The sequence below is a fragment of the Humulus lupulus genome, chromosome 2 (assembly GCF_963169125.1).
Source record: "Humulus lupulus chromosome 2, drHumLupu1.1, whole genome shotgun sequence".
Classification (NCBI taxonomy): domain Eukaryota; kingdom Viridiplantae; phylum Streptophyta; class Magnoliopsida; order Rosales; family Cannabaceae; genus Humulus; species Humulus lupulus.
The window spans coordinates 85,481,996-85,502,569 of NC_084794.1; the positions used below are offsets into that span (position 1 = coordinate 85,481,996).

The 20,574-nt window shown below is 38.6% G+C and overlaps 3 protein-coding genes across 3 annotated transcripts; all 3 read right to left on the bottom strand.

The window, feature by feature from the left end:
• Positions 1 to 5,672: 5,672 nt before the first annotated feature.
• LOC133818154 (uncharacterized) lies at positions 5,673 to 6,412 on the bottom strand. Its single transcript, XM_062250870.1, has 2 exons — positions 5,913 to 6,412; positions 5,673 to 5,766 (listed from the first exon to the last, which is right to left on the bottom strand). The coding sequence occupies exons 1-2, from the start codon at positions 6,348 to 6,350 to the stop codon at positions 5,740 to 5,742; spliced, it is 465 nt and encodes a 154-aa protein (XP_062106854.1). The 5' UTR covers positions 6,351 to 6,412; the 3' UTR covers positions 5,673 to 5,739.
• A 488-nt stretch (positions 6,413 to 6,900) lies between these two features.
• On the bottom strand, positions 6,901 to 8,557 carry LOC133816155 (uncharacterized). Its single transcript, XM_062248806.1, has 2 exons — positions 8,175 to 8,557; positions 6,901 to 7,731 (listed from the first exon to the last, which is right to left on the bottom strand). Exons 1-2 carry the CDS (start codon positions 8,523 to 8,525, stop codon positions 7,582 to 7,584), a joined length of 501 nt encoding a protein of 166 aa, XP_062104790.1. The 5' UTR covers positions 8,526 to 8,557; the 3' UTR covers positions 6,901 to 7,581.
• Positions 8,558 to 12,384: 3,827 nt separating this feature from the next.
• LOC133818155 (uncharacterized) lies at positions 12,385 to 13,726 on the bottom strand. Its single transcript, XM_062250871.1, has one exon. The coding sequence runs from the start codon at positions 13,526 to 13,528 to the stop codon at positions 12,674 to 12,676; it is 855 nt and encodes a 284-aa protein (XP_062106855.1). The 5' UTR covers positions 13,529 to 13,726; the 3' UTR covers positions 12,385 to 12,673.
• Between the last annotated feature and the right edge of the window lie 6,848 nt (positions 13,727 to 20,574).

Consider the following 20,574-nt stretch of genomic DNA (forward strand, 5'->3'; position numbering starts at 1 on the left):
AACAAAATTGGGAGCATTGAAAGATAATAAAAATATTATCAACACCGATTAAGTAGTGAAATGAAAAAAAATTCATAAATGGTTTCCGCCCTTCAATTTGTTCATCTTTTCCGAAAGAGTCAAAATCTGCTTTAAGAATGTTAGAAATAATATAGTAAAGAAGAAAGAAATATATATATATTAATATATTTAATTGAAGAACAAAAATGTGAAAATACAATACAAAGAATAAATCGAAACCGAGGCACGCGAAACACGCTTTTCTTAAAGAAAATTTGCCCCCTCTACCTGAACAATGTTAGAGGATTCGTAAGCAACCACTTCCCAAGATACAACAACTATCAAGTAGGACGAAAACACCACTGTATCTGCTCAGGCGAACTCGAAACAAACATTCCCTCCATCACTAGAAAATACTTCAAAGATTGAAGGAAGAAAGAGACCAAGACTTTTTTGTGTGATACTCTGTATCTGTATGTCTTAGAATGAGAGAAGAATCATCATTTTATAGGCTTCATGGAGAGTTGAAATGTGTGTAAATCAAGTGCATTAATGCCCAAATATCTCACATATATGAGATCTTAATTTATGAAAATCAATCAGAATTAATCACATTTATTCTAGTAATTTCAGTTTTTACCCAAAGTGATTTTTTTGAAAATCAATAAGAATTAATCACACAATATTATGATAATCTCAGCTTTTACCAAAGTAATTTGCTAAAAATCAATCAAAATTCACCACACTATATTATGATAATCTCATCTTTGATCAAAGTGATTTGCTGAATCATTACTATTTTATGCATCAATTTCTCATTCACTCAATTTTTCCAACATGAAGGGACCCTTCTTAGGTTCCTTTTCGGTTAGAAGTATTTGTTGGTTTTTAATTTTTATTTATTTAATTTTTGAAAACATTTTTTTAAGTAAGTTTAACTTATTAATTTTACTTATTTTTCTGGTTCTTTATAAGCCAATCCTTTGAAAACTTGTGCTTTTTTGGAGGGAGATCTTTGGGACTCAAGTTGCTCGGATTGCTTATTTGGGAGTTTTTCTTTCATGCTTTATGGTTTAAATTTTTTGAAATTACTCTATTTCATATGAGTGGCTTTATTTTTAATTAGCAATAGGTTTTTCAAGTGATGTAATCCCTTCCCCTCTTATTTATCTTTATTTAATCTTAAGGCAATGCAACCATTATATAAATATGTATATATATATTCAAATATTATATACAATCATATAACAATTTTTTTAACCAATCAGATTCATTTAGAATCATACTTATGAAGTTAAAAATGTTTAACATTTTAGCACACATATCATTATTAATATAAATAATATGAAAACAATGTTATGATACAAGTATACGAAATTAAGACTTTAACTTCCAAAGTAATAATAATAATAATAATAGTCACCTATAAATATTAATTAGCTGATTAATTATAACGAGTATAATTAAATTGTATTTAAGCACATACAATTATATAGAGAGGAAACATTTTGGCAGACTGCATCCACACAATCTTGTTTGTTGAGCCAAAATATCAATTAATAATAATAATAATTAATTAACATTGACAATAATGTACATTTTAGTGGTGTGAAATAGCCCGTGAGATTTTTATGCATCAAATTCTAACAGATATTTTGCTGATGCTGACTCATTTAAATATAAAATGATAGTGATGATGTTAGAGATAGTTACATAATTTACACTTAAAACTGACAATGAGACAGTAAAATATACTACGTATCCGGACCTAACTAGCCACACAGATGGGAAATTTGATAAATCATGCTTATATTAGTTTAATAATTAAAATTTGAACCAAAGTTAACCACCATATGATATCAATGCTCATCTTTCATTTAAGACCAAAAATACCCCTCTCATAACACCTTTCCTCTCTATTCTCCCTCTTCCTCTCTACCTCTCTTCACCATACCTCTCTTCACCATACATTCTCTCTCACTCTCTCTTCACCATACGTTTTACACACAAGATTTTTATACTAAAATCTTGCAAGAAAGATACACATTCGGACATTGTGGATTGTTTGAGGAGAAACACCAAGCTTTGTGTTATTTTTGCTCATAGTGAAGAGATTAAATGGGTAAGTGATTTTCTTTGATTCTTGTTGTTGTTGGTTGCTTTTATGATTCATAATGCTGTTTAGATGTTGGATCTGTAGTTTGTTGGTATTTTTTGCTGTTTTTTTGGGTGAAAATCGTGTTATGTGAAAATCTGCGTTTTCTTGGGTTCCCTGAGTTTTTTCTAAATGCCCGATAGTGTCCGATAGAGGCCCGATACATGCACGATAGTTGTTGAGTTTCAAGGTTAGGGATGAAGGTCCGATGGCAACCCGATGGTTGCCCGATAGTTTGGTTACCCAATTCCCTAATAGTACGACGGTACACGATGTTACCCGATACTTGCCCGATCAAAAACATAAATAAAATTTTGCCCGATATCGCCCGATATGGCCCGATACTGGTACGATGGAAAAACATTTGAACTAAATTTCGACATTTTGTTGCCATATACTGGTACTGGTTCGCGTACTTAATGTATAATGGTGTTTGGGAGTGTGAAGGTAAAGATTGGGTTTTTAATGGAGCCGAAAATTTAACGTTCGAGTTGGAGAAAGACATAACTTACTCACAACTTGTTGAACTTTTGTACTCAGAGCTGGAGGTTGACAAAGTGCAGTATGACCTGAAATTAGAAGTGAATTATAAGTACATGAAAGGGTTAATGTATCGCCCTGAACTTATAAGGAATGACAAGGGTGTAAGCTTATATTTGTCAATGCTTTTGAAGAAGCCAGATGAATTTGTTCCCCTTTTTGTGACTTTGGTGGAGAAGAATATCATTGTTGATCGTAATCCTCCACCAAGTACTGTTAAGGATACTCGTAGTGAGGTTGGGACTTATGTTCCAGAAACAAATCCGGAGGTGCTGGTAGCCACTGCTGTACCTAAATCAAACCCTTTCATACCGACAGTTGATCATGTAGCACAGATGCCATTTCATGATGATTTTCCTGATTGTCCTGACCCTGAAAATGATTTTGAGGGCAATGACGATTTTCTTGATTATCCTGAACCTGATGCTGATTTTGATTGCAATGAAGATGTAAGAGACAACCAAGAAACAGAGGTCCGTTCTCAAGCTTTGAGCCTGAGTCCACTGTCGTACCAAATACCAAGGCAAACAACATGTAGAAGTAGACCCCGTAGAGAAGATCGCCAAACACCTGGTACTAGTAGTAGTCGTCCAAACGGAACAAATGATGCTAGAGAATTTAGTGATCCACTCTCTTCTTCGACATATTATAGTAAATTCAAAGCTCAGATGTTTACAAGAGAAGACATTGAGGATAATAGTCACTATATATCTATGGGTGGCACATCGGGCGGGGAGATTCATTTAGGAAAGTTTTTCAGAGACAAGGAACATTTAAAGAAGGTTGCTGGCTTGTTTGCAATGAAGAAGGGATTCGACTTTATAGTTAAGGAGTCTGGTACTGATGTTTGGTACATTACATGCAAGGATCCTGATTGTGGGTGGAGGTTAAGAGGGAAGAAGAAGCAATTTTCTAACATGTTCGAGGTGACAGCATTTGAAAATGTACACACATGTTCCCTCGATGTTCGAAAAAAAGACAACCGTCAAGCATCACCTTTGGTAGTTGCCGAACTGATCAAGGATAAATTCTCAGTTAACGGTTCAGATTATTTAGCCTCCAAAATAAGAGAAGATATGAAGAATTCTTTCGGGATCGAAATGAGTTATGAGAAGGCTTGGAGATGCAGAGAGAAAGCACTCCACATAGTTAGGGGTACGCCTGAAGCTTCATATTCGAAGTTACCTGGGTACTTGCACATGCTGCAGTTGAACAATCCCGATTCCATTACTGATTTCAAGGTAGACGAGGGTCGCTTCAAGTATTGCTTTTTTTCTCTGGGTGCTTGTAGGCGAGGATTCAAGTTTTGTCGACCTGTTATATGTATTGATGGGTCCTTCTTGAAAACTAGGTATGGTGGCCAAATGTTGTGTGCCGTGGCATTGGATTCAGACAACCACATATTTCCGATTACTTTCGCAATAGTTGACAGTGAGAACCACGACTCTTGGACCTATTTCATGAGGAAGTTGAAACAAGCGATTGGTGATGTTGAGAACTTAGCATTCGTATCGGATAGGCATCAAAGCATTGTTCATGCTTTGGAACTTGTCTTCCCTGATGCACCCCATGGCGCATGCTACCACCACATTATTATGAACGTGGCTAGCAAGTTCAAGACTGATTGCTTCACGGATCATATTTACAGTTGTGCATACTCATATAAGAAGACAGATTTTGAAAGAGAATTTGAGAAGATAAAAGCAATGGATGTTCGAGTTGCACTATATCTTGAGGGCATTGGATTTGAAAGATGGGTTCGTGCGTACTTTCCAGGGGACCGTTACAATGTAATGACAAGTAATTGGGCTGAAAGTTTCAACAGCAAAACTAAGGACGCAAGAGCCTTCCCGATCACTGCTTTTGTTGAATTCATCAGGTTTACTATTCAAACATGGTTTGCTACTCGAAAGGAAAACGCTGAAAAGTGTAGCACGACTCTATCACCAGTTATGGAGGGGGACTTGTCATGTCAATTTGAGAAATCTCGGTTCTTAAGCGTCGACAGAGCTGGACCTTATACATTTAATGTCCACCCCGGAGGAACAGTTCAGAGCGGTGGTATAGTTGATTTGGAGGCACGACAATGCAGTTGCGGCCTATTCCAAATCATGAAGATTCCTTGTCCACATGCATGTGTTGCTGCTCAAGAACGAAATATTAGCATGTACGCATTGTGCTCTCAATATTACACAAGAGAGAGTTGGAAGAGCACATATGAGGGGACAATTATGCCAGTTGGTGATGAGGATGATTGGGAATTGCCTGAAGACATTAAGAACATCCAAGTTGGAGTACCGATTGAGAAGAAACCTATAGGCCGACCGAAGAAGCAAAAGGTCGGACGAATTAGGAAAAATCGATATCCTTCTAATGGAGACAAGGTTATCATACAACGATGTTGTAGCAAGTGTGGTGGTAAAGGGCACAACAAAGCGTCTTGCAAGTACCGAGGTTAAATTGTTTTGTTTGTATTCTAGTTGACCTATTATGTTTTATTTCTGCTTGAACTAGTAATATTTGTTATGTGCTGGATTTTGCATGTTTTTTTCTGTTTTTTTCTCCATTATGAAACTCTTAAATATGTAATAATCCAGTGTTGGTTCGATAGTGCACGATGCCGGTACGACAATGCACGATATTGTTTGTTGTATGATTATTTAAATGTATCTTACAATATGGTACGACGTTGCTCGATGTAGTACGATAGTTAATGTACGACATTAGGGTACGATAATGTACGATATTGGTCCGATAATGGTACGATGGTATGGTTTCAGTACAGTTCGTGAAATTTGTGAGGCATGTGAGGGTACGATAGAGTACGATAGTGATCGACGATAGTACGATGCAAAGATTAAGCACATTAAAATGTAGTAATTACAAAAAGAGCAATCAAAAAAATTATACAATTCAAAAAAATTAAGACCGTTCAACATAAGTTTTGGTAGAATAAGTCTACACACCACCTTTGCCTAAAAAGTTTCATATTATTGTCAGTTACATTATCAAATGGTAGTTGTAGAAGCTTATGTTCAATATGCTCAATTACGTAACATCCGCAATCGCCACTGCATTAGAAAATAAACAATAATTTAATAAAGTTTTGTAATTAAGAAATAATAATTAATAAATATGTGATATTTAATAAAGTTCACCTGGATTTTGTTTGCGGTACGAATTCACGTGGAGTTAGTTTCCAATCGAAGGGTCTGACCTGGCTCTCTGATGCTGTCAACTGAGGCGCGAGTATAACGTCATGGTTCTCAAATAAACCGGACTGTCGCAAGACCGACGGGAAAATGGTACACCAGTCAACCATCAAGCTGATCAAATCGTTTTCGGAAATTGATCCAATACTGGAGTCAAAGATGTTGAGCATCCACCCATTCAGGTCTGCCTCTACAGCTACCCAATGCATTTGGTCTTTCAAGAAGAGGGCAAAATAAATGAACTCCTTGTTCTGCCAACTCGGTAAGAACTGGACTGCATCACCCCTAACCAGGTCCAATATACTGTCATCCCAACTAAATCTAGAGTAGTCAGAACCTGGAAAAGCGTCCCACCGACCCTTCAATGATTCAGGAAAAATTGTAGGCATAACAACACATTTCTGAGGGTACACGTTAGGATAAAATTCTAGACGCCTCCTCATGAGATGGAATGCTGCATCTAAATGCTACATTAAAGGAAAATTAAGTCAGTAACCACATTATCGTACCAAAATAAATAAACAAAAAACTATCAGACATAAATATAGTAACAATCGTACCTCAATCGTACCATAATCGTACCCCAATCGTACATGAATATAGTAACAATAAAACCTTCTATCGTACCCATATCGTGCTAATGTCGTACATTATCGTACCATAGTCGTACCATCATCGTGCATTATCGTACTACCATCGTACCTATATCGTCCCACTACAAATTCTAACATTACGATGTTAATAGTAACTACTTAACAAATTATATCGTACCACTATCGTGCTAATGTCGTACCACCATCGTACCATTGACATATAAACAGATTATAATTTGACACTTATAATTATCGTACTACCATCGTACACAAATCGTACCTATATCGTACCACTACATATAGAAACATTTAAATAAATTTTCAACATTATTTAATTATGAAGTTATAGAAAACTTGCAGAGTCAGAAAGCCATGTCCTCGGAGTATGCAGTTTCAGGAACCAAGCAGCATCGTGTGTCCCTGAGAAGCATTCCCTCGGATATTTATTCCCAATGGTGCCAAGCAACCACTTGTGAAAGGTCATAAGTAATTTACCATCAACAACCCTCAATGGATCCACATTCACTGCTGTCTTCGATTTCTTATTCCTTTTCATCATTGCAGTGTACTCATCGAACCACCTAGGCCTCTTTCTTTCTCTCCTCTTCTCTGGTGCTGGTGGAGCTATGTTTATGAATTGTACCTCAGAATCTTCAGTATCTCCGATTACAGTAATTTGCATATCCTCTGGTGTGCGAAAAATGTGATCATCTACATCATCAGGTCTGTAATCGTTAGGGAGAATGTCTTCATCTACAGGAGACTGAGGGCCTTCTTCAGTGGACTGAGGGTGTGGATCTGGAACTGGCGTACTAAGATCTTCCATCATTGTCATCAGCTTCTGCAATTGACCCAAGATCTCGGACTGACCTTTAATAAGGGCACTTTGTTGCCCTTCAACCTTTTCCAACCTGGCCAAAATCATAGAGTAGCCTGGTTGCTCAGCTTGGGAGGAGGTGCTTGCATGAGGTGTTGATGGGGGAACCTCAGGTGCCTCAGGTTGAGCTGGTGGAACCTCCTTAAAAATATTTGCTGCTTCTGCTTGCTCAGCTAACTTTTCAGCAAGCTTTTCAGTCTGGCTCTATAAGGCTTCCTGTGTAGGCTGTCCATCGGGACCCACCTCTAGTTCCTCTAACCCCATGTCCACATACAATGGGGCTTCATTGTCTGTAAGGGTCCTCACATACTGTTCTTCAGCCGGTCGGGCACACAGGTAGGGGTATACTGTCAACTGCCACAAAAAACAATGCATATTTAGATTGGAAAGTAAAACAATATAAAAAATAAGTAATTGTCATCTGTGAAAAATGGTAAACTATCGTACCCTATCGTACCCATATCATGCAATTATCGTACCCATATCGTACCCATAACATAACAATATTGTACCCGTAAGTGAGAATTACTTGCTAACTATCGTACCATCATCGTACAACATCGTACCAATATCGTACCTCTACTACTACATTAACAAAGAATGCATATCGTACCCCCATCGGACCATCATCGTACCAAATCGTACCACTTAGTCAGTTTTCAAACAGTTGACAAAAACCACAAAATAACCCCATAATCGTACTCAAATCGTACCCTATCGTATTCCTATCGTGCAGTACCCATAAAATTGCATATCTAGAAAAAAATATAGAACATTCAAAAGTATAAAAAGCTCACCTTTTTGGCAAACAACTTAATAAGTTCCTCTTTGTGTATCTCTACTTTCTCCTTGCTCTGCCAGTTGATCATTCTTGGTATGCCTTGGCCCAATCTCACAGCATAATCCTGACCCAACTCAATGATGGACTCAAAAGCCCAATACTGCAATGCTGCAGCATACCCATAAATAGAGTACTTGGCCTCCTTCTGAGTCTTTCCTTTCTCAATCTTCTTCTGTAAATGCTTCTTCATTTCAACAAAGTCTTTTTGACAAGTTTGTAACAACTTCTGGTATGATATCTTCCCCCACGGGTACTGGAAAAAGAAGTCAACGTCGTCTACCATCTTCAGCATGTCAGTCCAAACCATCAACTTCTCCTCACGACCTTTCAAAACACCCTCAACTAATAAGCACAAACTCTTTGACAACTCTCAAAAGTTCTGCGCAGTTGCCCTATGCTCACTGGGGAATGACCATTGAAGTACTCAAGAATCAACCGATCTGAAGTGGTCTACACATCATCAACTATTTGACAACTCTCAAAAGTTCTGCGCAGTTGCCCTATGCTCACTGGGGAATGACCATTGAAGTACTCAAGAATCAACCGATCCGAAGTGGTCTTCGCTTTAATCTCAGCTTCAGACAGTCCGGCCTCAAAATTTAAACCAGTAACTAAAGCGAACTCCAATTGGCTAAATCTACATCTTTTTTTCCCAATATAAAACTGGACTTCGTCAGTCTTCTCCCCTCTGAATTTGTGCAACAACAACTGATGGACTAAGGCACCAGAAAAATTTAATGGTTCTGCCATGAAGAACTGTTTGAAAGGGGATTCCTTCACCCTATCCAATAAACCACACTGTATAAATTTTGCTTTAATCTTTGGAAAGTACCAACTGCCGCGCCAAGTGATACGTCCCGTAAAATGTTCCTCTACTGGAACTATCAGTTGTGGAGGTCTTAAGTTCTGCATAAAACAAATAAATACCCAATTAAATAGAATAACAAAAAAAAACATCAAATTTTATATTCTGCAATATACTATCGAGCAACTATCGGACACTATCGCACCATATCGGACACCAATGGAAAACTGGAACTATAACATTATCGTGCACAATCGTACCTCACATCGTACACCATCGTATTATAACAACACAACCATTTGTTCCCACTATCGGGCACACATCGTACCCTATCGTACCTCCATCTTCAACCTCAAGTTATCAGAAAACACAACCTATCGTACCACCGCCGAACCACTATCGTACCCCTATCGTACACTCATCTTCAACCTGAAGTTATGAGAAACACAAATACTATCGTACCCCTATCGAACCCTATCGTACCTCTAAAAAACCCAGAAATTTTTTTCAAAATTTTACGGTTTATCAGATTTCACACAGTCAGATTTAACACAGTTAAATTCAACAATACATACTATAACATTTTTCAATGGAAAAGAGATTAAAAAAAACACATACCCTAGACATTTTTGCGTAATGGGGTGTCGGTTTTTCTTCTCCGGTGAGGGGTTGGGGCTTGGTTTTTCTTCGTCTCCGGTGGGGGTTGGGGCTTGGTTTTTCTTCGTCTCCAGTGGGGGTTGGGGCTTGGTTTTTCTTCGTCTCCGGTGGGGGTTTTTCCGACCGTCGGGTGAGGGAGAGAGAAGCGTCGGGTGATGGTGGGTGAGGGAGAGAGAAGCGTCGGGTGTGAGTACTTATGTTGCTCGATGGTTTTGTGGGAGTGAAGAGTTGGGATTTGGGAGGGAACGAGAAATGGGCAGGGGAAAAGCCGAAAGGTGCGGTTTTTATTAAGTTTTTTTATCACTATCGTGTACCATCGGGTACAATCGTGTACCATCGTACTATCGGGCAAGCATCGGGCACTTATCGGGTACCATTGTGTACAATCGTACTAATAGGTCCGCATTAACTTAATAACAACTATCGGGCATGCATCGGACTACTATCGATCCATTATCGTACTTAAAAAGGGTTTGTAGATTGAAAATAATAATCGGGCAACCATCGGGTAGCCATCGAACCTTAATGACCATCGGGTAACCAAAACATATCGGGCAAGCATCGGGTGGCCATCGGACCTCATCACTAACCTTGAAACTCAACAACTATCGTTCCTGCATCGGGCCTCTATCGGACACTATCGGGCATTTAGAAAAAAATTCAAGGAACCCAAAAAAACGCAGATTTTCACAGACCACGATTTTCACCCAAAAAACAGCAAAAAATACCAACAAACTACAGATCCAACATCTAAACAGCATTCTAAATCATAAAAACAACCAACAACAACAAGAATCAAAGAAAATCACTTACCCATGTGTATCTTTCTTGCAAGATTTTAGAAAGGAAAGGTATGAGATTTTGTTATGAGAGGGGTATTTTTGGTATTAAATGAAAGATGAGCATTTGTATCATATGGTGGTTAACTTTGGTTCAAATTTTAATTATTAAGCTAATGTAAGCATGATTTATCAAATTTCCCCCACAGATTAGGCTCAAACTTAGGATCCCAAATCCAAAAACAAAGGTCTCAAAAAATCTTCCATCAAGAGAAACCCAAAGAAAAAAAAAATCAAAATTAGATATATATATATAATTAATGTGTAAACTTCTTAAGGCCCCTAATTGCTTAGGATACAATTCATTCCGCAGCAAGAAATTATCAAATCAAAATAAATGTATCTAGTTTTCAAACATATCCTAAGTATTAATTACATTATATATATATATTTATACATTGGATTTTGATGCGACGGTACTCATTTTCCGTATCAAGAATGGATTGCCCGCTCGCTAACTCCTTGATTTAATCCTTTTAAGCATTCTCAAGTGGGCATGAAGCAGTGAGTGAGATCCTATCAGATTTTGGCATGTTTGACATTTAAGTGGCACAACCTATCAAATTTTGACACATGTACGATTTTCCTTCAACTTTATTCTATGGTTGTACATTGTTTACAATATTGTAGTAGCTAATAAGAATAAGCCATTTGTCACTATTTTACAACTTATTATGTAAAACCATGATATTTGTATCAACACCATTGAGTATGTCGTCACCATCGTGGGTACCACACCATACCATACCATTGATGAGTTGAGTCCATGACTAAAAGTTCACGTTGTTCACGTAAACTCTGTGACTCTTCAGTGTTCACGCACCAAAATTTAATTTTATAATAAAATACAATATATTTTTGCTTATTAATTCCTACGATATGAATCTATTAATTAATCATTAATATTACAGTGTTGATATCAATAAAAATGTGTTTTCTTTATCGAAAGGAAAATTTATCAAAAAGTATCATAAGGGCTTAGTAGTCAATAGCTTTATGGTTTTGGGCCTTTTTAGCTAGTACCCAAATTCGTGGACATAATATAAAAATCATGAAAGACATACATAAAGTGGTTGGTTAAAATGTAAACACAATTATTATTACTTAAAATAAGTCCTTAATTTCTTTTTGTTGTTTTCTGCTATTTCTGAGCCTAACGTTGTTACCTTCAAAAAAAAAAAAAAAAAAAAAAACTTCTATCATCATCATTTTATCAATTCATGTGAAATTATCAAAGAAAATGAAACTGTATTTATCATTTTAGAACATATTAAGAAAATTTTCAAAAAAGAGAAGAATGGGCTACATAGTTTTGTAAATACATATCTTAAGTGTAAGGAATGTGCACATTTGCTTAATATATTTATTAAATTTTTATAATTATCATATAAATTTTAAATAAATAAATAATATTATATATATATAAAAAAATAACATAAATATATTAAAAAAATATTAAATCTAAATATTGTTTATAGTTTTTTTTAAATATATAATAATTTTTTATATCATAAATTATACTACATTTACAATCGGAGAAAAAACTTATTTATTATTGATAAAAAATAAATATTGTTATAAATGATAAAAATTTTAATAAAAATTAATATTATATAATAAAAATTAAGATGATATATTATATATTATTATAATAATAATATTTAAATTTATATTAATATAATTATTAAATATCTAATTTTACATGAAATTATAAATATATATTTTTAATAATTTTTAAAGATGTATTTTCTTAAATATTTATAATATTTCATTAAAATTAACAAAAAAAAATTATTAAAACTAAGAATTTCTTATATATCCTCACTCCCATGTATAAGCATCAAAACTAAAAAAAATTACAAAAATTAATGCCTAAAGAAAGTGTAATATTATATTATCTTACTAAATACATAAATAATAATTAATTATATTACAAATTAAGTAGCTCATGCATAACTTAATTAGGATACAAAATTGGACCAAATTACCTCAGCAAATGAGAGTAAGAATCGACAGTGTCTCGATTATTAATTTAATAAATAAAGCATTTTTTTTTTAATTTTCGACTATGTATAGAAAACTATAATAATTTAGATTTTTTTTTTCTCTCAAGCAAAAAAGAAAAGACTTTAATTGAGTAAATTATGAAGATGATCAGAAAGGAGGGAAACTTCTTCCCATTGTGTTCACATTAGCAAAGAACCCAACCAAATCTTGCCTGTAAGGAAGAAACGACCGTCTTTTTTGTGCGTTTCGATTCAACTCTCTGTTTCTCACATAAAACACCTCATGAGCCGCTATCATCTTATTATTCCCGACGGCCTTCCCCACCGCCACCGCAGGCTTCGACTTCACGGCGTTGCTCATCTTAGCCCTTCCATTGTTACTGGCGCTACCGGAGCTTCCGCCTCTGTTAACGGCAACGGACGTTATCTTCTCATGACTGACCTTCTCTTCAACCTTCTTCGAGCTCGATGACGGAGTTAAGAACACAAACGAGGATTCCTTGCCGTCGCTATTACATCGACGAAGCAATTCTCTGAAACTCCACCGCTTCGATGACGATCCTGTAGATTTGCTCTTCCTGCATCTCCCTGGAGTCGGTGGAACTCCCTTGGGAGTCCAGACGCAGTACGTTCCCGAAGGAATTCCGTCCAATTCGTCAGCCTCAGACGACGAAGACGACGGAGGACCTGGAATTTCATCGTCGCCGCCTAATCGATCCCGCCGTCGATCGTCATAACCGCCGGATAGAAGATCGCGATTGAAAACCGGAAAAACAGGACCGATCGGACCGTTGATAAATACCTCGTCTCCGGCCGTACTGAGGGAGACGAACTCGAAATCTTCATCTTCGTTGTGGTGCTCGTGTCCGCTCCCGCCGTCGGAGCTTCCGAGGCCTAAATCGGCGAATTCACGTGAGACCTTGGCGGCGATATCAACGAATCCATCAGAGGAGTAGCTGTTAAAGCTGGGACAAACGGGTAGTTCTGAGCTCTGGTCCTGCATTTGTAACACTCGTTACGATGCTCTGTTCTGTTTCAATTTTCTAATTTTCGTTTGGACTGTATTACGGTAAGTAGCGTTATATATATATATATATATAGAAACACGAAGTTATTATATATAAATAATATTTATAATAAATATTAAAATATTGATAGTAGGGGGTCGTTACTCGTTAGGGTTATATTCTTGGGGAGAAAGGTAAAGAAGGAGGCGCAAAGTGCTTATTTATTTATCATCGCGTGTAATTAAAAAAATTATTCTTTTTTTATTATTATTTAATTTATTTTCAAGAGCCTTCTTTTCTGGGATAATTTCACTCCGCGGTACACGTTTCGGAGCGGCTCATTCCACACACGTGTGCCGTTGGCACGGAAAATGGAAAACGACACGTAAGTGTAGAATTTTTTTGTTTTATTACAAAAACGAGATTTAAAAAAAAAATTTAAGGCTTGATGATGTTCACTACTTTAACTATTATTGTTTTTTCTTATTATTATTATTTAAAGGGATATTAATGCAGATTAAGTCCATAAGTATTTAAAATATTAACCAAAAATGAAAAATAAAACTAATGACTTTTTGTTTCTTTCCCTTCATGATAGTACTATGAAATCGACCATAGAAAATAGGAATTCAAATTTCCTGTCTTATTTTTTTTCTTGTTTGCTTCGTGTTTCACCAATTAGAATATATAATATATATAATTTTATTTGTTGTACTCTTAAAAAAAAAAATACGAGCTCAATCTTTTTATTCGAGTTACAATTAGTAAGCAATAAATGGAAAGTTACCGTACTCTAAAGATATTTCATCAATTTCAATTCAAATAGCTCAAGATTGCGTTACTAAGTTTAGATAGCGTGAGATCCCATTGATTGTCCCAAAGGCCTGTGACATGACTTCCTAATTTCCTTAGTCAAGCTTCGGGAAGCCAGATCATCCTTTGTGTATAACCTCCCGTCGAAGAATCACATTCAACTCGCAGTAGTATTGTGACGTGCATAAGGAAGAATTCTCACAAACTCGGAGACTCTTTATATGCAATTAATACAAATAATCGTTATCTAATAAATATCTGATATCAAGGGAATTATTTAAGGAATTATGTATTTGAGAAGTTATTCATTTTTGTAAATTATCAAATATTGTATAGTTACCCAAAATTGTCTATCAACCTCCTATAAATACAAAGAGGAGTGACAGTAAAAATGACCAAATTTTGTATGCAAAAATTCTGTAAAAATTGTCTTAAACAATTTCTCCAAAAATTTATAAATAAAATAATATAGACTCATTGATTAGATGAATTTTGACTACTGAACCACACAAAATTTCCTTTATTCTTATTTTACGATTTACAAAAACCTAATAATTTTTTTTCTTCAAATTTTTTAATCTACTATTGGCAAAAAAGTACGTCAATATTATTTATATTTTACCCTTTTGAGAGTTATCATTTTCAATTATAATAAGACACTAATGGTGTATGCCTTCTCACACTTAATTTTTAGAAGAATTTTCATTTTTCAAAAGTGGAAGACTTTAAAGCGTGTAATATTAATGTCTACCATTTATATATACATGATTACATGTCATGTAATTAAACATAATGTCTTTGTAATAATTATTTCGTTATAATGCATAAAAGAAAACATGTATCACGCATGCAACCAATGTTTAATAATACCTTAATTCACAAAAAAAAGCTCAAAAAAGAAAAATTATAATAAATGACAAAAAATAATGACATTAAGAAGTTAATATGCTCATTTTAAAAATTATAGAAAAATTATCATTTTACATTATTGATTACCAAATTGTCCTTATTATATAAGTCTCTCATTTACATCTCCTTAAAGTGATGAACATAACAGATGATGACCTCTCATTTTTAGGATGATAATTAATAAATATCATTTATTTTTAAATTAGAGAAAAATAGTATTTTTTTCAATTTTTCAATTTTATTATATATTTATTTTTTCAATTTTCTATTTTCTACAATTTATTTATTTAGAAGCGTATAACTTTAATATAGTGGTATATGTATATTAGTTTTGATCAATTAGTTTTTATTTTAAAGTTATATTGATTTTTTTTCGTTTTTATGAGTTGTTGGTATATTATTTTTCAACTAGTGTATATATTTTTGTGGTATGGTATATCATTTTTTTTTCTCGATGATTTTTAGTTTTTATCTTGTTATACATAATGGTAGTATATAGTTTTATATCATAGTATACATTTTAATGACAGTAAATAATTTTGTTAGCATAGTATATATATTTTTTAGTAATAATTTTATAAATTGTGTTGGTATGTTATTTTTCAACTCAGTATATGTATTTTGTGGTATGATATATCATTGTTTTTTTTAGATAATATTTATGTTTTATCTTGTTATATGTAATAGTAGTATATAATTTTGTTAGCACGGTATATACATTTTAATGATGGTATATAATTTTGTTAACATATTATATACATTTTTTTAGTAATAAATTTTTAAGTGTTGTTGGTATATTATTTTCCAACTTAGTATATATGTTTTTTGTTGTATAATATATATATTTTTTGTAGAAGATATTTAGTTTTAATTTTTTTTTTTATATAATGGTGGTTGTACGCCCTGGTTTTCCCACGGGCTGATTAGCAAGCCGAGCTGCTGACTAATCGTAGTTATCTCATGAACTCCCCTGAAACCGGAGCTTCTGTCATTAGCTCGAGGAAGCCCAAAGGCTCGCCTCCATTGTCCAAGACTGGAGGAGGCCCTCTGAAGTCCGAAGGTCGAGTCCAACATGAAGCTCGCGGTACGAGCTGAACATGGAGCTATGACCCCTTGAGAAGTAAACACACGCAAGGTAAACGTGCATATATCAGGCATCACGTGTCTGATATCCCCCTGACTTCTTGGACACGCAGCAGGAATGTGCGTGTTCAGACACCCACGGTGGGGTTGGGCCGTGCGGCCCATTACTTCCTTGCATATTAATTTGACCATACTTATGTGTCAGGTTTAGGAATTAATCATGAATGTCACAGAATTGATACGACAAGTAAGAAGGTCACGGGATGACCTCCCTACCAACTTCCAGGTGCCTTCTCCTATAAATATGGAGACCCTGGGAGTTGATAGGGGTTGGAAAAATAATCCCTTGTAAGAAATACTTTGTAACCAAATACTCAGTATAGATCAATAATATTGACTAGTGGAGTAGAAGGATTTTAACCTTCGAACCACTTAAAAACTGTGTCTTGAGTCACCCCTTTCGTCCCCTAAGATCATACATCTATTTCGGTTCTCATTTAGCACTAATCCTTTTCTCTCGTTCTCTTAATTACCTGTTGGCGAAGCACCGCGTCAACAGTTTGGTGCTTTCATTGAGAGCAAGTTCGATTGGTGCTGCTGCTGCAAACATCCAACTATGGTGACTACACGGTCCAGGCATGGCAACGAGACAGAACAACATGATGGGCAGGAGGCTCATCATACTACCATCCCTGATGAACAAATTCCTGAAGTCCAGCAGCGGCCAGGAAAACAGCCGGCGGGCCAAGATGATACCGGTAGTTCGGCGCCTCGGCCACCTAATCCAAACCCATGCTATTATACTGCGGTGGAGATGGAGAACGCTCAACTGAGGAGCCAGTTAGCAACGGCCAGCCAGCAAATCAAGGATATCCTGGCCTGACTACCCCCTCTCACAACCGACACTAACGTTGGAGAGAGGCAAGGTGAGGCTCCTAAGTCTCGCCGGGGTAACCGGTCCAGGTATAGCCGGTCGGATAGACTTCCAGCAGCCAACTCCACCCCTTCATCACACCATCGAGAGGCAGACTTCGGGGAAGTGCCTAGGACCAGACAACAACAATACAGTCATTCGGTTAGGACATCAACTCTTAGCTCTCAGCCATCCTCGAGGACGCCCAGAGGAGCTCGAGGAAATTCCCGAAGAAGATCCGGGGAGGGCTCGCGACGACAGCCCGTCCCCAACGACCGTCCTGTGCCTCGTCCAGATCGCCCGGCGCAGGACCAGCAGGCTGGCAGGGCCGAAAGGCCCCCACCAAACTTGATCCGTCCAGACGGAACTAGGATCGCCTCTCCAGTCAGGCATCCTCCATCTCCGATCAGATATCCGTCTGCTCCTCGGCCAGTCCGGGACACCCAGCCTATGGGAGTAGTAGGAGAAACCCACCGTCTGCTGGACCTTCCCGGCGTAGCAGGGCGCCAGGGGAAAACTCAGGTCGTCACCACCGAAGGCGGACTCCAAGCCTATCTAGCAGAAGCCACTGGACCGGCAGTCGCCGAAGTGATCTCTCTGGGGGAGACCTGCGTCAGCGGTTAAGTTCGGCACAAAGTCACCAGAGAACCCAGGGAGGTGACCTGCGAGATCGCCTCAACTCTCACAGAGAAGACCGAGCTGGAAGTGGTGGCCAGGCTCGTTCAGGGGGGGTCCTGTCCGAAATACGCAACGGAGGGAATGTCCCAAATAACCTATCTCAAGATAGGAGGGGCAATAACCCACCAAATGTGTATAATGGATCCGGAGCTGTTGAACAGCCCCGGAATAACCAAGGACATCAGGACCAAACCCTCGAGCGCCTGACCCAGATGGAGGAGTTGATGAGGAAACTTCTATCAGAAAAAGAAAAAGACGAATATGATTCAGGGGACGAGATGGAACTCTTCGCCCCCAACATAGCGGCGACGACATACCCGTCTGGTTTCCATATGCCTCACCTGTCAAAATTCAACGGGGACGGAGACCCCTCGGACCATTTAGGGATGTTCAACACCCTAATGATGGCCCATAACATTGGCCCGGAGCTGAGATGCTTGATCTTCCCCTCCACGCTGACTGGACCCGCCAGACAGTGGTTCAAGCAAAGTAAAAGACAGTCAATCAGCTCCTGGAAGGCCTTCTTAGCCGACTTCAAAAGGGCATTCCGAGCCTCTCAGGCCGCCCGTGTTCAGGCCGACTCCCTGGCCAACGTGAGACAGCAGCCCGGTGAGACTCTGAAGGCCTACCTGAGCAGATTCGCAAACGTCACCACTCGAGCTAGAGACGCGGATGATAGCTCTAAGCTCATGGCCATGAGAACCGAAATTCTTGTCGGAGGAGACCTATGGAAGGATATACAGAGGAAGGGAGTCAGCTCGGTCAACGAATTCCTTAACAGGGCCCAAGAGTGGATAAACTTGGAAGAAGCCGAGGCCTCAGCTGCGGGAACCAGCCAAGTTCCCGATCAGCCTACGGGGATAGGGGCGGAGGTTGCGGCAACAACCCCGAACGTCGCACAGAGCAACCAGCCCGGTGGAGGCAAGAGAAAGGGCAATGGCGAAAACAGTCAGCACGGCCAAAAGAAGAATAAGTCCATAGATAAGTTTAAGCCCGTCTTCGCGACATATACCGAGCTCACTCAGTCCAGAGAGAGTATCTTCTTGGCCAACTCTACTCGGGTCCCCTGGAAGAGGCCAGAGCCATTGAAGCACCACAAGGGAAAGAGAGACACTTCCAAATTTTGCCGTTTTCATAACGATGTGGGCCACAATACCGACGATTGTAGGCATTTAAAAGACGAGATCGAGACTCTCATCCGAGCCGGTCCCTTGGCGAAATACTCGCGTAACCGGGTCCCAGCGAGTCGACCTACTCCAGAGGTCCCAGCCAGTCAGCCCGGGTCCCGGGTAGATCAAGACGTCCCTCCTCCCGTGGTCGGAGGAGAGATATCCACCATATCGGGAGGTCCACACATGGCTGGCACAAGCAAAGGTTCCCAGAAGAGATACGTGAATGAACTAAAGGCTCATAACGGAGTGGAGTTCGTCCCGGAGCAGCGTCAGTCAAAACAACAGCGATTGGAAAGACAACCGATCATTTTCACGGAGGAAGATGCAGGCCATGTCCAGTTCCCTCACAATGATCCCTTGGTTGTAGCAGTCCAGCTCGCCAACCGGAGAGTGAGAAGGGTGCTAATAGACAACGGGAGTTCGGTGAACCTTTTATTCTGATCCACTTTAGAGAAGATGGGTCTGACTGTCGCCGATCTAAAGGCCACCTCCATGATGCTGTATGGTTTTTCGGGAGAAGGATCAGCAGCGATAGGGACGATCGAGCTGGTGATCACCCTAGGAGAAGAATCTCGAACAGTATCCAAACTACTCGAATTCGTGGTCATAGACTGCTCCGCTGCTTACAACGCCATTTTGGGCCGACCCACGCTCATAGCTTTCGAGGCCATCACTTCCATCCGACACCTCGCCATGAAGTTCCCCACCTCGACAGGAATCTGCACGATCCAGGGGGATCAACCCGCTGCCAGGGAATGCTACAACATTTCCATGAAGGGATAATCTAAACCCGGGCAGCTGGCTATGGCCATTCTGAGTGAAGAGGAATCCCAGGAACCCTTGGCGGCTCCTGAGATTGAAAAACCTCAAAACGCCAAAGGGGAAATTGTCACCTTGGGTGAGGACATTGACCCCCGGGTAGGCGAAGACAGATTCGAGCTCCAGGCTATTGAGGAGCTCGAGGAGGTGAACCTTGATCCACAAAATCCATCACGGATGGTCAAGCTCGGGAAAAACCTCTGTATCAAGAGGAAGACGAAGCTGATTACGTTTCTGCGGGCTAACTTAGATGTATTTGCCTGGTCCCACGAGGACATGGTGGGAATTAGCCCGAGTGTCATCATGCACACGCTCCATCTGGACAAAAGCGTTCCTGCCAAGTCTCAGAAGCAAAGACGTTTAGGAACAACCCGAGCTGAAGCCCTAGAAGAAGAAGTGACCCGACTCAAAAAATGTGGCTTTATCCGTGAAGCCAAGTTTCCAATTTGGGTTGCCAACCCCGTGCTAGTTCCAAAGCCCAACGGGAAGTGGCGAACCTGCATTGACTTCTCCGACCTGAATAAAGCCTGCCCCAAGGATTGTTTTCCATTACCAAGGATCGATCAGCTGGTGGATGCCACGGCGGGGCACGAGCTCATGTCCTTTATGGACGCGTACTCGGGCTACAATCAGATCGCGATGAATCCGGCGGACC

Coding starts and splice junctions, on each gene's coding strand:
- LOC133818154 (XM_062250870.1), bottom strand. CDS start 6,350: ATGAGGAGGCGTCTAGAATTTTATCCTAACGTGTACCCTCAGAAATGT. Junction 5,767..5,912: donor TGACAGCATCAGAGAGCCAG/GTCAGACCCTTC, acceptor TTTCTAATGCAG/TGGCGATTGCGGATGTTACG.
- LOC133816155 (XM_062248806.1), bottom strand. CDS start 8,525: ATGGTTTGGACTGACATGCTGAAGATGGTAGACGACGTTGACTTCTTT. Junction 7,732..8,174: donor TTAAGTTGTTTGCCAAAAAG/GTGAGCTTTTTA, acceptor TTTTTGTGGCAG/TTGACAGTATACCCCTACCT.
- LOC133818155 (XM_062250871.1), bottom strand. CDS start 13,528: ATGCAGGACCAGAGCTCAGAACTACCCGTTTGTCCCAGCTTTAACAGC.